The 25,558-nt window shown below is 42.6% G+C and overlaps 1 protein-coding gene across 1 annotated transcript in view; it reads left to right on the forward strand.

Moving 5' to 3' along the window:
- Positions 1–25,558, forward strand: part of mcm3ap (minichromosome maintenance complex component 3 associated protein) — a 104,125-nt gene that overhangs the window by 54,225 nt on the left and 24,342 nt on the right. The window contains exons 17-23 of the mRNA XM_068036198.1: positions 3,119–3,271; positions 6,305–6,460; positions 9,924–9,992; positions 10,848–10,982; positions 13,403–13,553; positions 13,716–13,974; positions 19,932–20,029. Coding sequence (XP_067892299.1) covers positions 3,119–3,271; positions 6,305–6,460; positions 9,924–9,992; positions 10,848–10,982; positions 13,403–13,553; positions 13,716–13,974; positions 19,932–20,029 — 1,021 coding nt within the window. The remainder of the gene's footprint in view (positions 1–3,118; positions 3,272–6,304; positions 6,461–9,923; positions 9,993–10,847; positions 10,983–13,402; positions 13,554–13,715; positions 13,975–19,931; positions 20,030–25,558) is intronic.

Genomic DNA, 25,558 nt, shown 5'->3' on the forward strand with positions numbered 1-25,558 from the left:
AAGAGATGATCTCTGGTAGGAGGAACAGATGTGCAGAGTATTTCTTAAATGGTAAGAGATTAGAAAGTGTAGATGTACAAAGGGACCTGGGTGTCCTTATCAATAAGTCACTGAAAGCTAACATGCAGGTGCAGCAAGCAATTAGGATGGCTAATGGTATGTTCGCCTTTATCGCATGAGGATATATGTACAGGAGTAGTGAAGTCTTGCTTCAATTATACAGAACCTTGGTTAGACCACACTTGGAGTATTGTGTGCAGTTTTGGTCCCCTTACCTTAAGGATATTATTACCATAGATAGAGTGCAACGAAGATTTACCAGACTTGCTCCTGGAATGGCGGGACTGTCCTATGAAGAGAGATTGGGGAAACTGGGCCTGTATTCTCTAAAGTTTTGAAGAATGAGAGGTGATCTCATTGAAACATATAAGATCCTAAATTCTATAGGGTAGACACAGAGATTATTTCCACTGGTTGGGGAGTCTCGAACCAGGGGACACAATTTCAAAATAAGGGTGAAGCCACTTAGGACAGAGATGAGGAGAAATTTCTTTACTCAGAGGGTTGTGAATCTTTGGAATTCTCTACTCCAGAGGGCTGTGGAAGCTCAGTCATTGAGTATGTTTAAAACAGAGATTGACAGCTTTCTAAATACAAATGACATAAGAGGATATGAGGGTAGTGTGGGGGAAAAAAGGCATTGAAGTGGATGATCAGCCATGATCATGTTGATGGGCTGAATGGCCTACTCCTGCTTCTATGTTCCTAGCCAGAAACAGGTTCAGCTGTGTCTTAAAGGAATTCAACGAATCAGCATTCACGGCACGAGATGACGGCCTGTTCCAGAAGTCCACTATTCCCTGGGAAAAGAACCACCTCCTGACATCTAACATAGATCTGGTCTTATACAGTTTAAAGTTGTGACCCCAGGTTCTCCCTAATCTATTTAATTGAAAACGACTGTTAACTGGAACATAGTATTTTTCCTTCATCAATCAGATCTTGATAAGTAAGATGATTTATACTGGGAGTTAGTCTAGTGCTCTTCATCTGCACATCTTCCAAAGCCTCAGTATCATCCCATCTTGCCCACACACGAGGAGATCAAAACTGGGCACATTATTCTAGTTGAAGCCTGACTAAGGTCTTGTACAACAGCAAAATAGCGTGCTTCGTCTTATAGTCAATTGTTCTCTAAATGCGCCCCCACACTTTATTTGCTCCAGTTATCATTTCGTGGCATTGCCCATGTAAGTTCAGAGATTTACGCACCAGAACGCTGAGATTTTTTTTCTCCACGTTTTTTAAGCTGTTCCCTGAAGGTGTTTGTTTGTATGTTGAATATTCACCATGCCCAGATTTATAACACTACACTTTTCCAGATTAAACATCATTTGCCAATCATGAGCCCAATTTCCCAACACATTAAGATCTTCCCAAAGCTGTTAAGCATCGTCTAAAGCCCTAACACCTGCATCTAGATCATTAATAACAATAGTAAATGCCGCCCCAACACTAATCCCTGTGACCTGTCTCCAAACCAATCCAAATCCATCTATAACTACTTATTCCCACATCTTGCCTGCCAGTTCCCAGCCCAGTTCAATATATTACCACTACTACCAGTGGCTTCAATCTTCTAGATAAGTCGCTTGTGCGCCAGCTTGTCAAAAGCTTTTTGGAAGTTGAAGTAGACAACAATGGGCGGCACAGTGGCGCAGTGGTTAGCACCACAGCCTCACAGCTCCAGCGACCCGGGTTCAGTTCTGGGTACAGCCTGTGCGGAGTTTGCAAGTTCTCCCTGTGACCGCGTGGGTTTTCTCCGGGTGCTCCGGTTTCCTCCCACATGCCAAAGACTTGCGGGTTGATAGGTAAATTGGCCATTGTAAAAATTGCCCCTAGTGTAGGTAGGTGATAGGAGAATTGAGGGAAGGTGGGGTTGTGAGAGGTAAAAATGGGATTAATGTAGGATTGGTATAAATGGGTGGTTGGTGCGGACTCGGTGGGCCGAAGGGCCTGTTCGGTGCTGTATCACTCTATAACTCTAATATCTACTGGGCTTTCCTTATCCACTATCTTTGTGGCTTCTTCAAAAAATAGTCATATTTGTAAGATATTACTTTTCATGAAGCCACGTTTGATGTCCCCAATGACTCCTCTATCCAAGTAATCAAATATTGCATCCCTAATAATATCCTCAAGTATCCTTTCTATTACTGATAAACTAATGGGTCTATAGTTATCCGGGTTATTTGTAATTTTTTTTGAAGATGGGGTTATATTAGCCTCATTCCAGTCTGCAGGAACCGCCCCAGAGTGTGGTGAGGTAATAAAAATACAGGCAAGGGGTTAGCACAGTGTGTGTCCAATCTCCCTGAGGGCCCTTGGGTGGATATCATCCTTCCCGGCTGCTCTACTTTCAAGTTCTTAATTCTATCTAAAGCAATATTTTCATTGATTTTATTTGTAAAACTAGTATTAAAATAGTTAGAATCATAGAAAGTTTAAGGCACCGAAAGAGGCCACTTATTTCAATTCTAATAGTCGAGCACTGTCTTCAGTGGATCCACACTATATGCTGGAGATTCCCTTCACTTCAAGTGATTTCATTGTGTGAACCCTAATATTTCTGCTCTACACCCTGGGGAGGCATCAGTGTACTCTCCAGTGGGGCTGTCCAAGACGTGGCCTGTGGTCCAAATCCAGCCTGCAGACACCTATTCACCTGTTTCATGAGGTCACTGCTAGTTTCTTTCTCCCTTGTACAGTATGTGCTCAGGTGATTCAGACTTGTCTGTTTCAGCTTTTAAACTTGCAGGGCCTGGAAGACTGCAAAAGGCTGGTCAGTAATTGGTAAATTTAGACCAGTTAAGGAGACAGCTTGATCATGCTCCGATCAGTGATATACCATTACAATCTCTGAGCCATCGATGTTTTAAAGGACTCTGGCAGCAGTTTTGAAGCTTCAGGAGCTTTGTACCTGCAGAACTACCTTCAATCTCTGAGAAAAGGCAAGATATTGCTGACTGCACAAGGCATATACCGTGTCTTCCTAAATTCCATCAGTTATTCCATCAAGGAGATTCTTGTACTCAGCCCTTCACTTTGTCCCTTGTAGGCTTGCAGTGGAGGAGGACAGGCGAGCACGGATCAATCGCTGCTCCACAGATATCTGCAGCTACCTCATCAAAGAAACGCTGGAAAATGAGATCTTCCAGGCAGTAAAGGAGACACTGCAGGAAGTTCATTGTTTCTGCAAATACTTAAAGAAGTAAGTGAAAGGAAAACATCCTATCCATAGAATTAACTGCTTGTGGGAATGAAATGGAGCATCAATTCTGGTCCCGGTAAACGCAAGTGTTTAAACATAAAGTTCCTTTCAATTCCTGTATGACACAGCAAAGAGCAGAGACAATTAAAAGTAGCGAGCCTAGCCATGAGTCATCAAACAATTCTGTGCTGTGCTAACTGGTGAGGTACAGCGTAAGTGTTGGAGTTCTGAATTGCATCGAACCTCCAGCTAGTATGATCTCCGACTGTTTGGTGCTGTAACTAGGTATGAAAGAACTTACATTTATTTTGCATGTCTCCAATGTCCCACAGAGGTGTAATTGGACAAAAGTGGACATTGAGGCAAAAAAGGAGATATTACTTAATGCTTCATCAAAGACGTCTTGAGAATTTTAAAATCGAGGCTTTGCCAGCCTGATAGCCAGTGTAGGTTAGCGAGCACAGCAGTGATATATGAACCGGGCTTGGTGCAAGTTGGGGTACGGGCAGCAGTGTTTTGGATGTTCAAGTTTACAGAGGGTGCAAGGTGGGAGGCTGACCAGGACAGTATTAGAATAGTCCACATTGATGGTAACAAAGGCGTGGATGAAGGTTTCAGCAGCAGGTGAGCTGAGGCAGGGTTGGTGTTGGGCTGTGCTGGGGAGGTGGAGTTAGGTGGTCTTGGTGATGGAGGTTATGGGATAGGAAACTCAGCTCAGCGCCAAATATGACCAAGGTTGAGAACAGCCTAGTTATGCCTTAGACAATGTCCAGGAAGAGGGATGGAATTGATAGCTAGGAAATGGAGCTTGTGGTCTTAGTCCAAAGACAATGGCTTTTCGTCTTCCCAATGTTTAATTGCAGGAAATTTTTGAATGTTGCTCAAGCAGTGTGACAAATCAGAGGCAGTGGAAAGGATGAGAGAGATGGTAGGGAGTTCGAGCTGGGTGTCGTCAGTGTGCGTGTGGAATCTGATGTGTTTTCAGATGATGTTGTCAAGGGGCAGCACCCAGCTGAAGAGGAGGAGGAAGCTAAGGTTAGATCCTTAGGGGATTTCAGAGGTAATCGCGTTGGGTCGGAAAAGAAGGCACTGCTGGAAATACTCTGCTACGATTGGTTGGGTAAAATTGGAACCAAGTGGGGGCAGTTGAGAGTCTTTGGAGGAGGATGGTGTGGTCAATTGTGTCAAACACTGCAGAGAGGACAAGGAACATAGTGCACCATGATCCCAGTCACAGAGCATGTCATTTGTGACTGTTTCGAGCCTTTCCAGTGCTGTGGCAGGGGTGGAAGCCTGATTGGGGAAAGATTCAGATGTGAAGCTCTGGGAAAGATGGGCACAGCTTTGGGAGGCAACAACATGTTTGAAGACTTTGAGGAGACAAGGGATATAAGAGAGGCGATAGTTTTCAAGGTTAGACTTTTTGAGGAAACTGTGTGTGCTATACTTTTCTTTGAATAATTTAACCAGAGTGTCTGTTGACACCACTGTCAGCCAATCAATTGGAAGCTGGACTTGTGGCAGGACTCCGATAAAATCGAAGTACTTTGCTGGCATGGACTCATGGACAGAATGGTCTCCTCCTGTGCCATAATGACTCTGATTCTACTTAAACGGCACACTGCAGCAAACAGTTTACAGAGATTATTTAAAATTTACAGAGATATTGATGGATTAAGTGAATGGACAACACTATGGCAAATTGATTTCAATGTAGGCACATGTGAGGTCAACCATTTTGGACCAAAAAAGGATAGAACTGGGTACTTTTGTAAATAGTGAAAAGTGAGAAACAGTGGAGGTCCAAAGAGACTTGGAAGTTCAGGTACATGAATCATTAACATGTCGTGAACAGATAGAGAAAATAATGAAAAAGGTTAATGAAATGTTGGCCTTTACATCTAGGACTAGAATATAAGTGGGTAGAAGCTATGCTTCAGCTCTACAAAGCCCTGGTTAGACCACACCTAGAGTAATGTGAGCACTTTTTGGTACCACACCTTAGGAAGGATATATTGGCCTTGGAGGGAGTAGAGTATACCTTTACCAGAATGATACCTGGTCCCCAAAGGTTGTATTACAAGCAGAGATTACACAAACTGAGGTTGTATTTTCCAGAATTTAGAAAGTTGAGGGATGATTTGATTGAAGTTTTCAAGATATTAATGGGAACAGAAAGGTAGATAGAGAGAAACTGTTTGCGTTGGGAAGCCTATGATTAGGGGCTTGGTCTGAAAATTAGAGCTAGTCCTTTCAGGAGTACAATTGGGAAACACTTCTCTGCACAATGGGTTGTAGAACTTGGGAAATCTCTTCCGCAAAAGGCGGAATCTATTGGATCAATAGTTAATTTTATGAATGAGATTGATAGATTAAATGGATAATTATCTGAAGAGAAAGAAATTGCAGGGATATGGAGAAAAGGCGGGGGAGTGGGACTAGGTGAGTTGAACTTGCAGAGAGCTGGCGCAAATGCAACAGGCCAAATGGCTTCCTCCTCTGCTGTCGCCATTCTATGATTCTATGATAGATTTTTGTTAGCTGAAGCTATTAAGGTATATGGGGTAAAGGCAGGTATATGGAGTTTGGCTGCAGATTAACAATCTCGTTGAATGGTGAAACAGGCTCACGAGGCTAAATGGCCTACTCCTGTTCCTATTTAGGAAGAGTTTCTACGAAAGAAAGCAAACAGAACTCAGTACCAAAACTACAACAACTTCTCTCAATTGAAAGCAGGGTTATTTCTCAAGTAAAATGCAGAGAGTGGAGGATGGATATATATTACCAAGTACGTGCATAAAATCAGTCCTAATCACTTACAGCAATGTGTTCTCCAGGCTTGACTGGGGAATTACCCAGTCATTCCTTCTATTTCCTATTGTAATCTTAGACTATATTTGCAGAAGCATCAAAGCTGCTCTGTGAATTGAAAGTGGTGGTGTTGATGGGAGAGGGAGCAGAGGATGCTGCAGATTCTTTCAATTATGTATTCCGAAACGACTTTTAACTCTCAATTTCCAAATGTTCTGTTAGATGGAGAGCTACTGCTGAAGCTCGGAAACGCCTGAGAAAACAAATGTGGACGTTCCCAGCCGCTCCAGGCAGGGCAGGCCCTGGTTGCAAACTGAGTCCCCGAGTGGTGAGCCCAGAACTGCCCACAGGCGATGACCTCAGCATCTCGTGTATACGGTACTTATATTACATAGCACATAAACCGGCCCTTTGGCCCAACTGGTTCATGTCAATCTTTATGCTGCACATTAGTCACCTTCCACCCTTCTTCATCTAGACATATCAGTGGCGCAGTGGTTAGCACCGCAGCCTCACAGCTCCAGCGACCCGGGTTCAGTTCTGGGTACTGTCTGTGCGGAGTTTGCAAGTTCTCCCTGTGACCGCATGGGTTTCCGCCGGGTGCTCCGGTTTCCTCCCACAGCCAAAGACTTGCAGGTTGATAAGTAAATTGGCTATTATAAATTGCCCCTAGTGTAGGTAGATGGTTGGGATGTGGTAGGGAATATGGGATTAATGTTTTTTTTTTTTCTTTGGGCCTCCTTATCTCGAGAGACAATGGATACGCGCCTGGAGGTGGTCAGTGGTTTGTGAAGCAGCGCCTGGAGTGGCTATAAAGGCCAATTCTGGAGTGACAGGCTCTTCCACAGGTGCTGCAGAGAAATTTGTTTGTTGGGGCTGTTGCACAGTTGGCTCTCCCCTTGCGCCTCTGTCTTTTTTCCTGCCAACTACTAAGTCTCTTCGACTCGCCACAATTTAGCCCTGTCTTTATGGCTGCCCGCCAGCTCTGGCGAATGCTGGCAACTGACTCCCACGACTTGTGATCAATGTCACACGATTTCATGTCGCGTTTGCAGACGTCTTTATAACGGAGACATGGACGGCCGGTGGGTCTGATACCAGTGGCGAGCTCGCTGTACAATGTGTCTTTGGGGATCCTGCCATCTTCCATGCGGCTCACATGGCCAAGCCATCTCAAGCGCCGCTGACTCAGTAGTGTGTATAAGCTGGGGATGTTGGCCGCTTCAAGGACTTCTGTGTTGGAGATATAGTCCTGCCACCTGATGCCAAGTATTCTCCGAAGGCAGCGAAGATGGAATGAATTGAGACGTCGCTCTTGGCTGGCATACGTTGTCCAGGCCTCGCTGCCGTAGAGCAAGGTACTGAGGACACAGGCCTGATACACTCGGACTTTTGTGTTCCGTGTCAGTGCGCCATTTTCCCACACTCTCTTGGCCAGTCTGAACATAGCAGTGGAAGCCTTACCCATGCGCTTGTTGATTTCTGCATCTAGAGACAGGTTACTGGTGATAGTTGAGCCTAGGTAGGTGAACTCTTGAACCACTTCCAGAGCGTGGTCGCCAATATTGATGGATGGAGCATTTCTGACATCCTGCCCCATGATGTTCGTTTTCTTGAGGCTGATGGTTAGGCCAAATTCATTGCAGGCAGACGCAAACCTGTCGATGAGACTCTGCAGGCATTCTTCAGTGTGAGATGTTAAAGCAGCATCGTCAGCAAAGAGGAGTTCTCTGATGAGGACTTTCCGTACTTTGGACTTCGCTCTTAGACGGGCAAGGTTGAACAACCTGCCCCCTGATCTTGTGTGGAGGAAAATTCCTTCTTCAGAGGATTTGAACGCATGTGAAAGCAGCAGGGAGAAGAAAATCCCAAAAAGTGTGGGTGCGAGAACACAGCCCTGTTTCACACCACTCAGGATAGGAAAGGGCTCTGATGAGGAGCCACCATGTTGAATTGTGCCTTTCATATTGTCATGGAATGAGGTGATGATACTTAGTAGCTTTGGTGGACATCCGATCTTTTCTAGTAGTCTGAAGAGACCACGTCTGCTGACGAGGTCAAAGGCTTTGGTGAGATCAATGAAAGCAATGTAGAGGGGCATCTGTTGTTCACGGCATTTCTCCTGTATCTGACGAAGGGAGAACAGCATGTCAATAGTCGATCTCTCTGCACGAAAGCCACACTGTGCCTCAGGGTAGACGCGCTCGGCCAGCTTCTGGAGCCTGTTCAGAGCGACTCGAGCAAAGACTTTCCCCACTATGCTGAGCAGGGAGATTCCACGGTAGTTGTTGCAGTCACCGCGGTCACCTTTGTTTTTATAGAGGGTGATGATGTTGGCATCGCGCATGTCCTGTGGTACTGCTCCCTCGTCCCAGCACAGGCATAGCAGTTCATGTAGTGCTGAGAGTATAGCAGGCTTGGCACTCTTGATTATTTCAGGGGTAATGCTGTCCTTCCCAGGGGTTAGTATTAGTAGGATTAGTTAGGATTAGTATAAATGGATGGTTGTTGGTCGGCACAGACTCAGTGGGCCAAAGGGCCTGTTTCAGTGCTGTATCTCTAAATAATAAAATAAAATGATAATAAATAACCTTATCCTTCTCAGCCTTTCTCCCTCATGCTTATCTAGCTTCTCCTTTAAATGCACCCACACTATTTGGCTCAACTACTCCCTGTGGTAGCGAGTTCCACAATCTAACCACTCTCTCTGGTTAAAGAAGTTTCTCTCCAATTTGCTATTGGATTTATCAGTGACACTTGTATCTATCATGGCTCGTTGTGGCAGCAGCCAACTGGTCACACCAGCAAAAACAATACCCTAGGTGAGCACTGTAACAACAGTACAATGCTACTTTCCAGCCTGAGAGTGGTGAGCCTCCACCTCAAATGCATATTCCATCAACTGATATAATGTTCCACACTTTATAAAATGCCCTCTCATCCGACTTACTAGTTATACCACGAGTTGTATATATATTTTGTAAAAAAAAGTTATGCTGGGAATCATACTAGGACCCTTGATCTGTCACTTTTTTCCTTCCTTGTTTTCATTTTCCCCTTCCTGCTTAGTTCTCTTGTGGCATCCTTTTTTATTACTCCTGATGGCGTCCCATTCAAAACTTCTTCTCTTCTCAAATCAATCAACCCTGTTGATTGATTTCATTAATTTCTCTTGTCCTTTGTATTCTCTTGTACCGTCTATCCTTTACAGAAGCTAGCATTTTTTGCCATTTTAGTTTAAATGTTCTCTGTCCCACCCAGTTTCATGATCCACTAATGTATGTTTCTTGGACTAACTATAGTAGTGTCAGTTATTTGGTAACAAGTGGTTTTTACCCATTCTCCTTTGTCAGAGTGAAACCATTCTGTAATCACTACAAATTACATATCATTCTTCTCATGAGAGCAGTCTTCAGTAAGATATCAAAGTCATTTTTACAGAGTTTTTGCAGCAAATAATTGCAGATATTTTTTGAAATTGAGATGTGGATTTTACCTCTGCACACTGAGCAACATCCCAACCACTGGAGTACTGTGCTCAGAGGGCTTCAGTTGGAATCCTGTACCAGATAGATACTTTCACCCAACTACTTTGTAGGTTGGTGTGTTTAATTCTTGAGTCTAAAGAGGACAGTGTTGAGGTACAAATGCTGGAGGCAGAAATGTTAATAGTTGGTTCTTTGACCTTCTGACACAATCTTCTAGGTGTGTTGAAGATTTCCATTGTGTTGTCGTTCCTGTAATCTGCCGACGCTTGCTGATGAGCAGAGTGCAGTTTGGCATGATGAGATGAGAAAATATGTATTTACCTGTGACAGCACTTTGTTTTTTTGTGTTGCAGGTTGCTGCAGAGGAGGAAGAAGAGATCTCATCAAATGAGAGTTCAGAATTTCTACCAGCAGCTCCTCTGGTACAGAAACACGTTTGTCAAATTTTGTGGCATAGATTCAGTGCAGACACAATTGACATTCTCACCTTTCAGAACAAGCCATTTAGGCCATCGACTTACAGACCCAACCACTTGTACCATCCCTGTTTATATAGCACGGTTGCCTAAATGTTTGGCAATGGCACTGACCATATGCCATTAGCACAGGCGTCAATTATAAAGGTGATGCTTAAACTGTGTTAAGCAGACCAAACATTTCAGGCAGTTCAACAGTTTTTCGGGTCATCTTCCATCCACTGTCATACGAGTGCAGAACCAGTTTTTCATACATTTGAATCACCCTTTATTAAGTGTTACTTTCAGAAACAAATTCACAAAGGTGGCAGCAGCGGTTCAGGAACTTTGAAATTAACTAGGGCATTTTGTAGGTAGCAGCCTCTACAGTCTAACTGTTAGTACAAGAAAAGCTGATGATTTTACAAAAAAAGGAACAGATATAAATTTAGCCATTTATCCTGCAGCACTGTTGTAATACATTTGATCATCCCATTATTAAATATTAATTTCTGAAAGGCATTCACAAAACACAGCAACAGCATTTTCAGGAACTTTGAAGTAGGGCTGAAATAGAGAGCATTGTTATTAATGGTACCATGTTATACCAGCCATCGTATATAACGGGCAAATTGCAATTGCACAAACATGTCTATTGAGAGCAGAGGGGCCTATAAATGACCAAAGGCGGCATTATCCAGATGGAGTCAGTGGGCAGTTTTTTTTCTATGATTTAATGGATGCTAATATTTGTTCTGTGTGATACCTATGATGCAAGATACAGCAGTTATTCTTACATTTGAATTATAATTTCACTTTTAGTGAAGCTGCCTGGACTCCTTTGGATTTGTTTGCATTGGTTGCGGATAACTTCCCAACTCGTCAGGAGAGAATCTTCTGGAAGGTTGCTTTACTGTTGCCAAGTGATGAAGGATACGAACTTAGTGACACCAACAGGTTAGAATAAGCTTCTGAACTCAGTGGCTCCCTGAATCTTTGTGTAAAGTATTTTGTTAAATGTCTACCAACTTACTGACCTTAGATTGCTGTACCAGTTGATAAGTTGTAAACCTGTGCACAACTCCCATCATTTATTATTTGACTAGCTGCCTAGGCTAGTTGCCTAGCCAAGCTAAACAGACACTTCAGTGCTAGGAGAGAAGGTAATTTCGCTAGTCAGTTACAAAGACAGTGCAGGAAGCCGTGGAGTAGGTCGTACACTCATCTTGTCAGCTGAGGACTGGTGCAGGGCACAGAGTTGCCAAAAGTAAATATTTGTTTGGTGAGGATGTGGCTCCTTCCTGACTTCCGCTGTCTCTGGAAGCTCGGTACACCTGGTGTAGAGAGGAAGGGGGATACTTGGGCAATCTTCTTTCAGCTTCATTTATTGCTGCTGCCAGGCAGTGGAGGTCCATTCATCGGCTGGGGCTGGGGACTGTCCTGTTTCTCAACCTTGCCAGAAAGATATTGGCTTCTGTTGAGTATCACCACTGCCACCATTTGCAACCCCTTAGATACTGATGCAGTCCCTCTCCATATGCAGCAAGACCTGGACAACGTTCAGGCTTGGGCTGATAAGTGGCAAGTTACATTCATGCCACACAAGTGCCAGGCAATGACCATCTCCAACCATCTAACCATCTCTGCTTGACATTCAATGGCATTCCCATCACTGAATCCCCCTCTATCAACATCCTGGGGGATACCATTGACCAGAAACTGAACTGGAGCAGCCATAGAAATGGCTGCAAGAGCAGGTCAGATACTGGGAATTCTGTGGCAAGTAACCCACCTCCTGACTCCCCAAAGCCACTGTCTACAAGGCACAAGTCAGGAGTGTGATGGAATACTGTCCACTTGCCTGGATGAGTGCGGCTCCAGCAACACTCGGGAAGCTCAACACCATCCAGGACAAAGCAGCTGCTTGATCGGCACCCCATCCACCACCTTAAACATTCACTCCCTTCACCACCGATGCACAGTGGCAGCAGTGTGTACTATATACGAGATGCATTGCAGCAACTCACCAAGGCTCCTTCGACTGCACCTTCCAAACACACAACCTCTTCCACCGACAAGGACAGGGACAGCAGATCCATGGGAACACCACCACCACCACTCCAAGTCCAAGTCTTGACTTGGAAATATATCGCCGTTCCTACACTGTCACTGGGTCAAAATCTTAACAGCACTGTGGGTGTATCTGCACCAGATGCACTACAGCGGTTCAAGAAGACAGCTCACCACCATCTTCTCAAGACCAATTAGGGATGGGCAACAAATTCTGGTCTAGCCAGCGACGTCCAAAGCCCGTGAAATAATTTTTAAAAATATACCTTTTCTACTCTCCTCCACACCCAACAGTGCAGCTGGGCAGGAAAATTAGTAAAGGGAGAGGAACCAAATATTCTCAGACCAGTGTCACTGCACCAATGCGCTGATGTGCAACATTGTCTTGAAAGTAACTTTAAATAGGTGGAGGACAATATCAGTAAAATATGTCATCCAGTGGAAGCGTCCATGTGTTAATCTGGTTTAAAAGATATTTTAAGGGAGATTTTCCTGGGTCTGTGTTCACTTGCTCTGGATCATGGTCCAGAGAATATTGGAAAACTGGACGTGTTCCAACCTGCCCAGATAACCCAGTACATCTAGGAACAGACTGCGGGCAAACCTCCACCATTATGAAACTAATTTAATCAAACCTGAGCTGAAACGAGCAGCAACTGAAACATTTTAACCTCTTCTTATTCAAGAACGGCAATCTTTGTTTTTTAACCCCAGCCCAGAGAACAGAATCCAGTTGAAATGTTCTCACTGTAGCTGACCTGAGATCAGCAAACTCAGAACAGACCTTGGATCATCTTGGCTGCATGGCAGCTGTATGTTGTTTCTACCAAATGAGATACTGAAGGAGCATTGCTACTGTAAAGTTGTGAAATTCATGCAAAAAACAAAACAAGTCTTGTGAATTAGCGTGCTAGGGTGCCATGGAGTGCAACATTATTGACTGTAAGACCAGTTCCATTCACTGACACTTAGATTTAAACTCCAATTTTAGATATTGCTGGTGACCGGAGCACATGGCGAGTATGACAACAGCTGGTAACTTTCTCCATGCTAAGACAGCCAGGCAATGCCAGTGCACCAGTATTTTACACATGATTAAAATTTAAAGTGTCGCTGAGCCTGGAACACAGTTGCAGAATTTAACAGCACAGCATATTCATATTAATTCATATTGTGATTTTTAAAAAAAATAATTTGGACTAATGAGTTGCAAGAAAATTGCAAACATTTTTTAGCTTTTATCACTAAATTACTTTGTCATTTTTATTTTCAAATTAATTAGAAAATTTTTATTCTCTACTTTTTAGAACTTTGATTGATTGGCTGAAAGTAAAATTCCAAGGAAGTGAAAGGGTGGATGATCTGGCCGGTGATGCTGATAGTGTCATTCAGACACATCTGTGCAAAGCAGTGACCAGCAATGAAGCAATTGATGTACTTGTGCATATCTGTGTGAAGGTAAGGGCCTTGCATAAACATCTTAGTAAAGGTGAGGGCTGGATAAAGATTACAGCCTTTTCAAAGTTGACCTGAAAAGGTTCAGTAACATAAACGTTCTTTCAGAAGTTACATTTGTGTCTGATTCACACCTATTAGTGATCTGGTGGTTTTACAAACCAGGTGACCAAAGGTCCTCTGAGTGACACAGATGTGGATGCGATGGAACAGCGGAAGGAGCTGTTGGGGACAACTGCTCTGATCCTCTTACTACCAGCTCGAGAAGAAGGCACAGACCAGGATGAGGAGGAAGTCTACTGGCTCTCTGCTATGCTTCAAGTCAGACAGCTTTTACAAGCTAAACCTTTAAACCCTGCAGTCCCACTGGTCATCCTTGTTCCCGGAGAGGAAATGTCATTGAATGAGGAAGAGGTGATAGAAGGTGAGATCTGGAGCCAACATTGCACAACTACTGTAGTGGAATAATAAAGGCTGGAAACTTGAAGTGTTATTTTTAAATTGGAATTTTTGCCTCAGGATAATTATGTCTAACAACTGTAAGCATGAGAAATTCTTTGGCCAGTACATTTAAAACTCCTTTTAACATCTTAACAAAATGAAGCTTTGTGTTCAGCCAGCCTATTTAGTTTCCAGTAATTGCCACCATTACTGTCCCTCTTGTCAAATTCAAGCTAGAAACGTATTTATAAGATCCAGTTGAGTGCTGTAAATGCCCATGCTTTTTGGTAAAATCTTATCTTGTCCTACCTCCCGTGCTTTGTCATTTTTGAATAAGATATGCTGTAAGCCTTTGTAGATCTATTATCAAGAAGCTAGTGTAGGGCATGCAGTTTCTTCCATTTTCTTGCATCCTGTTAGATGTTTTGGCCAACATTTACCACTGTAAATTGAACAAAGAACAGTACAGCACAGTAACAGGCCATTCGGCCCTCCAAGCCTGCGCCGATCCTGATGCCTGCCTAAACTAAAACCTTCTGCATTTCCGGGGTCCGTATCCCGCTATTCCCATCCTATTCATGTATTTGTCAAGATGCCTCTTAAACGTCTCTATCGTACCTGCTTCCGCCACCACCTCCGGCAGCAAGTTCCAGGCACTCACCACCCTCTGTGTAAAGAACTTGCCTCGCACATCCCCTCTAAACTTTGCCCCTCTCACCTTAAACCTATGTCCCCTAGTAACTGACTCTTCCACCCCGGGAAAAAGCTTCTGACTATCCACTCTGCCATGCCGCTCATACCTTTGTAAACCTCTATCATGTCGCCCCTCCACCTCCGTCGTTCCAGTGAAAACAATCCGAGCTTATCAAGTCACTTCTTCCCATTCAATTCTCTTGTGTTGCTGATTACAATGTAGCTGCATGCGCTAGCCACTAGGGGCTCTGTGGAATGAGTTTCTGAAACTCTGAAGAACTGATCAACTGGACAATTTACTAATAAGACTCAATAGTAAGACTAGAAAGTTATGTCCATCAAAGTAATTTTGCGGAACAAATCAACACTATGAGATTTAAATGACAACTTTCTCTCCTGCAGTTCAGTCAGGCTTTGACTATTGATATTAAAACTGAAAACAGACTGTCAGGCACAACAAAAGGACATTTAATACCAGCTGCAGGAGCCTTTTCTGGTATGTGCAGGGACAGCTGCTATTTGCATGTTCAGCTTCTCCAAAGCTCTAATGACAGCAGATAGAAATGAGCTGATTCAATGTGACCAAATAGAGAGAACATATCAGCTAGTGTCTACAAATACATGATGGGAATTTTGATGGGTAGAAGTGTTTTAGTTATTGTTGTGAAGATAGCATCTGCACCAATAGGGTTCAAGTACGAACCTACTTACTAGTTTTTCAGCTTCACAATATATGATTACTTCTGGCTTTGTTGTGCAGCATCCTGTAGAATTTGCCAGCAGCATTCAGGCTGGCTACTTTGAAGTACTGGCCAATTTTAAAGGAGGCCAGAGGAAGTCATTACCCTCCTCATACGAAAGATAGCCTCTGAGCACTTCAGAGAACAGGTGGATCTGAAGCAGGAAATAAGGAAGATGGAGGAGAGTGGAGTGGTGAGCAGTGTTGAAGGTAAAAGAAAGGTTGAGGAAGATGAAGAGGGATAGTGAGCTGCGACTGTAGTCATAGAATGTGGCTCATTGTCAACTGGTCAGAAGTTAGGACTGCAACAGTGGGAGAAATGAGCACAAAAGTATTTAAGATCCTTGAATAAAAATAGCAGGTTAAAGATAAAGGGAATGTAACATTCGCGCCACACAAATGCCAGGCAATGATCATCTCAAACAAGAGAGAATCTAACCATCTCCTCTTGACGTTCAACGCTTTTACCTTTGCCGAATCCCCCACTTTCAACATCGTGGGAGCCACCATTGACCAGAAACTGAACTGGACCAGCCACATAAATGCTGTGGCTACAAGAGCAGGTCAGAGGCTGGGACTTCTGCAGTGAGTAACTCACATCCTGACACCCCAACGCCTGTTCGTCATCTACAAGGCACAAGTCAGGAGTGTGATGGAATACTCTCCACTTGCCTGGATGGGTGCAGCTCCAACAACATTCAAGAAGCTGACACCATCCAGGACAAAGCAGCCTGCTTGATTGGCACCCCATCCACTACCTTCAGCCCTCCACCACTGAAGCACAGTAGCAGCAGTGTGTACTATCTACAAGATGCACTGCAGCAATGCACCCAGGCTCCTTCGACAGCACCTTCCAAACGTGCAATCTCTACCACCTAGAAGGACAAGCGCAGCAGATGCATGGGAACACCACCACCTGCAAGTTCCCCTCCAAGCCACACACCATTCTGACTTGGAACTAATTCGCTGTTCCTTCACTGTCGCTGGGTCAAAATCCTGGAATTCCCTTCCTAATAGCACTGTGGGTGTAACTATACCCCAAGTACTGCAGCGGTTCAAGAAGGCAGCTCACCACCACCTTCTCAAGGACAATTAGGGATGAGCAATAAATACTGGCCTAGCCAGCAACGTCCACATCCCCCGATCGAATACAAAAACATTTTGGAAAGCTAGAGGAGTTGAGGGTGGGCTGGTGACGGTGCGAGGTAATGGCGATGGTTTAAAAGGGTTAGGGACATTGCCTGACAGTCTCAGGAAGCATGAGATTAAAAAGTGGTCAGGAGCTGGATTGGACTAATGTTGAAGGAGGATGTGATGTTGTAAAAGTCTGGGATTTGGGGAATGAAATAATACTGTGGAGGATATGTAAATTGTGTTGGGAGGGTGTTAGAAATAGTAATTGTGGAAAGGGAGAGCTTTGTTTATTTAATTCTGACTTGCATACGAACATATGAACTCGTAGCAGGAGTAGGCCACTTGGCCCCTCGAGCTTGCTCTGCCATTTGATAAGATTGTGGCTGATCTGATTGTAGCCTCAATTCTACTTTTCAGTCTACCTGCCATAACATTTGAGTCCCTTGTCTATCAAGAATATAACTCGGCCTTAAAAATATTCAATAATCCTGCCTCCACTGCTCTCTGGGGAAGAGAATTCTACAGACTAACAACCCTCAGAGAAAAAATTTCTGCTCATGTCTGTCTTATTTTTAAACCGTGTTATCTAGTTCTAGTCTCTTCTGTAAGAGGAAATAGCCTCTCAGCATCCACCCTATCAAGTCCCCTCAGGATCTTGTTTCATCAAGATCACCTCTAATTCTTCTGAACTCCCATAGATACAGGTCCAACCTGTCCAACCTTTCCTCATAAGATAACCCCTTCATCCCAGGAATCAGTTGAGTGAATCTTCTCTGAACTACTTTTAATGCAATTTTATCCTGTACACAGTAATCCCGACATGGTCTCACCAACGTCCTGTACAACTGTAGCAAAACTTCCTTACTTTTATATTCCATTCCCCTTGCAATAAACAACATTCCATTTGCCTTCCTAATCACTTGCTGTACCTGTATACTAACTTTTTGTGAATCATGTACCAGGACACCCAGATCCCTCTGTACCACAGAGTTCTGCAATCTCTCTCCATTTAAATAATATACTGCTTTTTTATTCTTCCTGCCTAAGTGGACAAGTTCACATTTTCCCACATTATACTCCATCTGCCAAATTTTTGCCCACTCACTTAACCTATCTATATCCCTTTGCAGACTCCTTATGTGCTCTTCACAACTTACTCCTACCTACCATACATTCGGTGCCTTCATCTAGATTGTAAATAGTTGAGGCCCCAACACTGATCCCTGTGGCACTCCACTAATTACAGCTTACCAACCTGGAAATGCCCCAGTGATCCCTACTCTCTGCTTCCTGTTAGCTACCAATCCTCTGTCCATGCTAATATGTTTCCCCCTAAACCATGAGCTCTTGTTTTGTGTAGTAACCTTTGATGTGGCACATTATCAAATGCTTTTTGGAAATCCAGGTGCACCACATCTACAAGTTCCCCTTAATCCACATTGCTTGTTACTTGTTACTCTAATAAATTAGTCAAACACAATTTTCCTTTCACAAAAGCATGTTAATCCTGCCTGATCACATTAAGAGTTTATAAGTGCCTTGCTATAACCGCCTTAATAATAGATTCTAGCATTTTCCCTATGACAGATGTTGGACTAACTGGCCTATAGTTTCCTGCTATCTGTCTTCCTCCTTTCTTGAAAAAGAGGAGCTACATTTGCTATTTTCCAATCTGATGGGACCTTTCCAGAATCTAGGGAATTTTGGAAAATTTAAACCAGTGCATTCACTATCTCAGCAACTACTTCTTTTAAGACCTGAGGATGCAGGCCATTAGGTCCTGGGGACTTGTCAGCCTTCAGTTCTAATAGTTTTCCAAGTACCCTTTTCCTGGTGATTGTAATTGTTTTATGTTCCTCCCTCCCTTTCACCTCTTGATTTATAAGTATTTCTGGGATGTTATTTGTGTCTTCTACCGAGAAGGCAGTCACAAAATATCCTCTGTTCAACGTGTCTGTCATTTCCTTATTTCCCATTATTAATTCCCCAGACATTCTCTGGAGAACCAACACTCACTTTAGTTACTCTTTTCCTTGTTAAATACTTGTAGAAACTCTTACTATATGTTTTTATATTTCTAGCTAGCTTTCTCTCCTACTCTAATTTCTCCCTATTATTTTTTTAGTCATTCCTTGCTGGTTTTTAAATTATGTCCAATCTTCTGACCTGCCAGTAATCTTTGCAGAATTGTCCACTTTTTCATTCAATTTGATACTGTCTTTAACTTCCTTAGTTAGCCACAGATGGTGCATCCTTCTCAGAGTCTTTCTCACTGGAATGTATCTTTGCTGAGTGTTATGAAATATCTCCTTAAATGGCTGGCACTGCATCTCTACTGTCCTACCCTTTAGCTTATTTTCTCAGTTCACTTTAGCCAACTGTACCTTCATACCCTTTTAATTGCCCTTATTTAAGTTCAAAATATGAGTCCTACACCCACACTTCTCACCCTCAAACTAATGCGAAATTAAACATGTTATGATCACTGCTACCTAGAGGCTCCTTTACTATGAGGTCATTAATTAATCCAGTCTCATTTCACATTACCAGGTCTAGCATAGCCTGCTCTCTGGTTGACTCTGGAATGTGTTGCTCTACGAAATTGTTCCAAATACACTCGACAAACCCATTTTCCAGGCTACCTTTATCAATCTGATTCGTCCAATGTATATGTAGATTACAATTACCCATGATTATTGCTGTATCTTTCTTACAAGCCCCTATTATTTCTTCCTGTATACTATGTCCTACAGTGCAACAATTGTTAGGGGGACCTGTAAACTCTTGCCACAAGTGACGACTTACCTTTGCTATTTCTTATCCCTACCCAAACTGAGTCTACATCTTGATCTTTAGAACAAAGGTCATCTCTCACTATTGTACTAATGTCATCCTTAATTGACAGAGCTACCCCACCACCTTTTCCTAGCTTCCTGTCCTTACGAAATGTCAAGTACCCTTGAACATTCAGGTTCCAGCTTTGGTCATCTTGCAGCCGTATCTCTGTAATGGCCATCAGGTCATACATATTTATTTCTATTTGTGCTATTAATTCATCCGTTCTGTTGTGAATGCTGCGCACATTCAGATACAGACTTTATCTGCATGTCTATTAAACTTGAGGTTCTGTTGCACAAGTCCTCAAAAGTTCCTCAGTTTTGTGTCTCATCCGGTGCTTGCGAATGCTCACCTAAGATCTAGTTGCCAGCACTGATCAGAATACATTGTTTTGAATGTCATAGGCTTTTTGTATCTTGTGTTGCAGGAGCTTTATCTAGCTTCATTATTCTGTGGCACTAGCAGCAGATACTTTAATGGAACTTTTACATGCTCTATGTACAAAATATTGATAGAAATGTTTATTTTATATAAAGGTCTAAAGCTTGAAGCACTAGTGGCTACTCACCTCGTGTCTGAATTTTTGATCGTCCTGATCCCAGGAAAAAGCAACTATCTTCAGGGATCAAACAGGGTAAAGTTCCATTACTAAATGTGATAGAGACCTCCTTGGTTAGCTTGGCGTTATTGAAATGTAACAGAGCAACATCTTAACCATTTGCTTACCATTCAAGTGTCAAATTGGCTTAATGCTTTCTGAGTCAGAAACTTGTGGATTTCAGCCCCAATCCAGGATCTTTTTAAAATTTTCATCATCATGTTCAAATTCTTCCATGGCCTCATCCCTCCTTATCTCTGTAACTTCCTCCAGCCCTATAATTCTTCTAAGAACTCTCTGTCCTCGAATGGTGGCCTCTGGTGCATTCCCTACTTCCTTTGCAACACCAGATGTTGCACAGCTTCAGGAGTAGCTGCTTGCCTCTGCAAACCAATCATGGTTGGCACTGCGCCCCAAGATACAAGTGCACATATGATCTTAACTGGCCTCCAGGTAATTTTCTTTTTTACGCAGGTATTGCCCTAAATTGATGTCCATCATGCAGCTGATGAGGAAATCTGCCTCTAGTGTGGTGCAAGGACTTAGATGTGGTGGTTTGTTTTGCTAGCCAGTTTGATGCTATAGATGTCCAAGTCCAATGCAACGCACCAGTCTGAGACAGTAATCTGTAGCGGAGAACTAGATGTTGTAGGAATAACTGAAACATGGCTACTTAAAGAATAGGGCTGGCAATTAAGTATTGCAGGTTATAACATAATCAGAGAGGATAGGGAAGGAAGAATGGGGTGGGGGGTGACACTACTAATTAGAACTAAGGTAATCGCAGTAGAAAATGGAAAAAAACTAACAGACGATAGAAGCAGAATCCATATTGCAATAGAAGGTAAGAAAAGATTGATCATGCTACTAGCAATATCTTACAGACCACCTAATAGTGGTGAGGAGGGGAAGGATGAAATGTGGAAGCAAATATCTGAAATTAATAAAGGATATAGTATAATAATCGTGGGAGATCCCCCCCAAAAAATGACCAGAAGCAGCAGTAAAAGGAGTAAAGGGAATGGAGTTTTTACATTGTATTTGCCCAGTATGTAAAAAGCCCAACAAGAGAGGGAGTATTGCTGGATCTGGTAATGGGAAATTAACCAGAACTGATAAGAGAAGTGAGCGTAGGGGTACACCTAGCCAAAAGTGATCATAAGGTTTAAGGTGAAGACTCAGAAAGACAAAAGTAAGATGGATACCAAAGTAATAAATTTGGACAAAAGCTGATTTTAAGGGGATAAAAATGGAACTAGGGAAAGTAAATTGGAAAAGTTTATTGATAACAAGAACAGTGGGAAACAATTAAAATGGTGATCAATTGTATCCCAGAGAAATATATCCCACTAACAAGCAAGAATAAACTAGCCAGTAATGACACACCATGGATGAATAAAGAAATGAGGGAAAAATTGAAACTGAAGAAAAAAGCATACACTAAGTACACAGACAGTAAAAGAGAGGATAACAAAAGAGAATATGAAAAGGTTAAGAAAGAAGTCAATGAAATTAGGAAGGCAGAGAGAAAATACAAATTTGATTTATCAAAGAATATAAAAAGAAATAAAGTATTCTACAGTCTCATAGAGTGATAGACTTATACAGCACATAAACAGGCCCTTTGGCCCATCGTGTCTGTGTCGGCCATACAGCACCCAACTGTTCTAATCCCATATTCCTGCACTTGGCCCGTAGCCTTGTATGCTATGGTGTTTCAAGTGCTCATCGAAATATTTCTTAAATGTTGTGAGGGTTCCTGCCTCCACCACCTCTTCAGGCAGTGCGTTCCAGATTCCAACCACCCTCTGGGTGATAAAATGCTTCCTCAAATCCCCCTAAACCTCCTGCTCCTTACCCTAAATCTACGCCCCCTGGTTCTTGACCCCTCCGCTAAGGGAAAAAGTTTCTTCCTATTAAACCTATCAAAGCCCCTCATAATCTTGTACACCTCAATCATATCTTGCCTCAGCCTTCTGTGCTCCAAGGAAAACAACCCTCGCCGTTTCAGTTTCTCTTCATAGCTGAAATGCTCCAGCCCAGGCAACATCCTGGTGAATCTCCTCTGCACCCTCTCCAGTGCAATCACATCCTTCCTATAGTATGGTGACCAAATAACAAATAATCAAATAACAAAAGCAAAATTATGATGGGGATAGGGCCACAAAAGAATATACGATAAATTCACAGGTAATGTCAGCAAAATGGCAGAAGTATTAAATGATTACTTTGCCTCGGTATTAACCAGGGAGACTAACATGATGGACATGACGTGAGAAGAAGGATTAAAAAGGACATCAAGACATTTAAGATAGAAAGGAGGAAGTTAATTAATAAACTAATAAAATTTAGAGGGGATAAAACCCCTGGTCCAGATGAATTGCAACTGTGCATCTAAAAAGAAATTAGGGAAGAGATAACAAAGGCGCTGTTACACATACATTAAAAATTCTTTAGAAAAGGGAATAATGCTAGAGAACTAGTGGGCTGCCAATGTGATCCCTATAAAGAACAAGCTGTGGGCACTATAGACTAATTAGCTTAACGTTGGTAGAAAAGATCATAGAATCATAGAAAGTTTCAGGTACAGAAAGAGGCCACTTGGCCGATTGTGTCTTTGCTGGCTGAAAAACAATCCACCTATTCTAATCCCACCTTCTAGCATTTGGTCAGTAGCCCTGCAGCTTACAGCACTTGAGGTGGATATCCAAACTCCCCTTGAATGAGTTGAGGATCTCTTCCAGAACATCACTACCCTCTGGGTGAAAAAATTTTTCCTCATCTCCCCTCTAATTTTTCTACCAATCACTTTAAATCTATGCCCCCTCGTCACTGATCTCTCTGCTAAAGTGAATAGACCCTTCACCTCCACTCTATCAAGGCCCCTTAAAATAAGATAATGGAATCCTAACTCAAAAATGTAACAGAAAAATATAATATAGTAGTTAGCACGGATTCCAAAATGGAAGGTCATGCTTGACCAACCTAATTGAATTCTTTGAGTAGTAACAGAAAGAGTAGATAAGAGTAATGTATAGACATGGATTTCTAAAAAGCCTTTGATAAGGTACAGTGGCGTAGTGGTTAGCACCGCAGCCTCACAGCAGGTTCAATTCCGGGTCCTGCCTGTGTGGAGTTTGCAAGTTCTCCCTGTGTCTACGTGGGTTTCCTCCGGGTGCTCCGGTTTCCTCCCACATGCCAAAGACTTGCAGGTTGATAGGTAAATTGGCCTTTATAAATTGCCCCTAGTATAGGTAGGTGGTAGGGAAATATAGGGACAGGTGGGGATGTGGTAGGAATATGGAATTAGTGTAGGATTAGTATAAAGGGGTGGTTGATGGTCGGCACAGACTCGGTGGGCCGAAGGGCCTGTTTCAGTGCTGTATCTCTAAATAAAAAATAAAAATAAAGGTACTGCATCATAGACTCATGACTAAGGTCAAAACATTTGGCGTCAGAATGGATAGCAAAATAGAAAACCAGAAAGTAGTGATTAAGGGTAGTTACTTGGACTAGCAAATGGTGAGAAGAAATGTTCCACAAGGATTGATGCTGGGATCACTATTGTTCACCATTTACATAAACAATTTGGACTCCGGAATTGGAATGTACAAATTAGAAATTTACAGATGCCCCCAAATTGGCAGGTGTAGTTAATACAGGAAGCCATTAATAAACTTTCAGAATGGGTGTGTAATTGAAGAATGAACTTCAATATACATAATTACATAATTGCGAAGCAATGCTCTTTGGCGGGAGGAATAAGGAGGTCACATACTTAATGGCAAATAAGTGTTTAAATGGGTAAAGGAACAGAGGGATATGTGGGTACAGTTAGACAATTCACCAGAAGTAGGAATGAAAGCACTGTGTTTCATTCCTAGAGGGATAGAATTGAAAAGCAGAGAAGCTATGGTAAATTTATATGGAGCCTTGGTTTAGGCCACACCTTTAAAAAGGATATAGAGGTACTGGAAAAGACGCAAAGGATTTACTAGAACGTTACCAGAACTGAGAGGTTATACCTGTCAGGAAAAATTGAACAGTCTGGGGCCCTTTTATCTAGAAAAGAGAAGACTGAGGGGTGCGCTGATAGAGTCCTTTCAAATTATGAAAGGGCTTGGTAGGGTAGACATAAAGATGTTTCCACTTGCAGGCAAAACCAGAACTAGGGGCCATAAATATAACCTAGTCACTAATAAGTCCACTGAGGAATTCAGGAGAAACCTGAAAATCAGGAGAAAATCTAGAAAGTGGACAGAATATGGAACTGGCTATCACAGGGAGTGGTTGAAGCAACTAGTATAGATGCATTCAAGGGAAAGCTAGAGAAGTGCATGAGAGAGAAAGGACAAGAAGCGTAGAAGGATATTTTGATGGGATTGTATGAAGAGGGATGGTAGGAGCCTCGAGCATAAACACCAGCGTGGACCTGTTGTGCCATGTGGCCTGTTTCTGTGCTGTAAATACTTGGTAATATTTTGAAATCGTTATCACCAACTGTTTAATTCATAGAGGCTGACTCAGAAAGGAATGCTGCAGTATTATCAAAAGTTCTTGCAATGCAAACCACCAAGTCCAACTCTGACAATGCCATCCACCATAATAAAAGCAAAATACTGCGGATGCTGGAAATCTGAAATAAAAACAAGAAATGCTGGAACCACTCAGCAGGTCTGGCAGCATCTGTGAAAAGAGAAGCAGAGTTAACGTTTCGGGTCAGTGACCCTTCATCGGAACTGACAAATATTAGAAAAGTCACAGGTTATAAGCAAGTGAGGTGGGGGTGGGGCAAGAGATAACAAAGGAGGTCTAGATTGGACCAAGCCACATAGCTGACCAAAAGGTCACGGAGCAAAGGCAAACAATATGTTAATGGTGTGTTGAAAGACAGAGCATTAGTACAGATTAGGTGTTAATACACTGAATATTGAACAGCAGCAAGTGCAAACCTGAAAAAAACAGTGGGTAAGCAAACTGAACAAACTAAGATGAAATGAAATAAATGCAAAAAAAAATTATAAAAAATGTAAAAAAGAATGGTAAAAAAAAAAAGGAAGAAAAAATAACTCAAAATAAAAGTAAAATGGGGGGGCTATCATGCTCTGAAATTATTGAACTCAATGTTCAGTCCGGCAGGCTGTAGTGTGCCTAATCGGTAGATGAGATGCTGTTCCTCGAGCTTGCGTTGATGTTCACTGGAGCACTGCAGCTCCAGGACAGAGATGTGAGCATGAGAGCAGGGGGGAGTGTTGAAATGGCAAGCAACCGGAAGCTCAGCAACCTGTAGAGTACAGTCGAGTGGTGCTTAGGTACTGGACTAGCAACTGAGAGGCTGAGAATTCAGTAAATATGGTAGTTTCTAACCCGCATGTGACTCCAGACCCATCACATAATGTGCTTAACTAGTAGTGCTTTTTGAAATGAACTAGTTGATTTCCCAAGAAAGAAATCCATCTTCTCAGGGAAACCAGGAATGGGCAAAAAATGCAGCAGCACCTGCAAACCAAAATACAGAACGAATAATCCAGTTTTAATAAAGATGATGGATTACACAACATTTCT

Source organism: Heterodontus francisci, chromosome 7, assembly GCF_036365525.1.
Source record: "Heterodontus francisci isolate sHetFra1 chromosome 7, sHetFra1.hap1, whole genome shotgun sequence".
Taxonomy (NCBI): Eukaryota; Metazoa; Chordata; class Chondrichthyes; order Heterodontiformes; family Heterodontidae; genus Heterodontus; species Heterodontus francisci.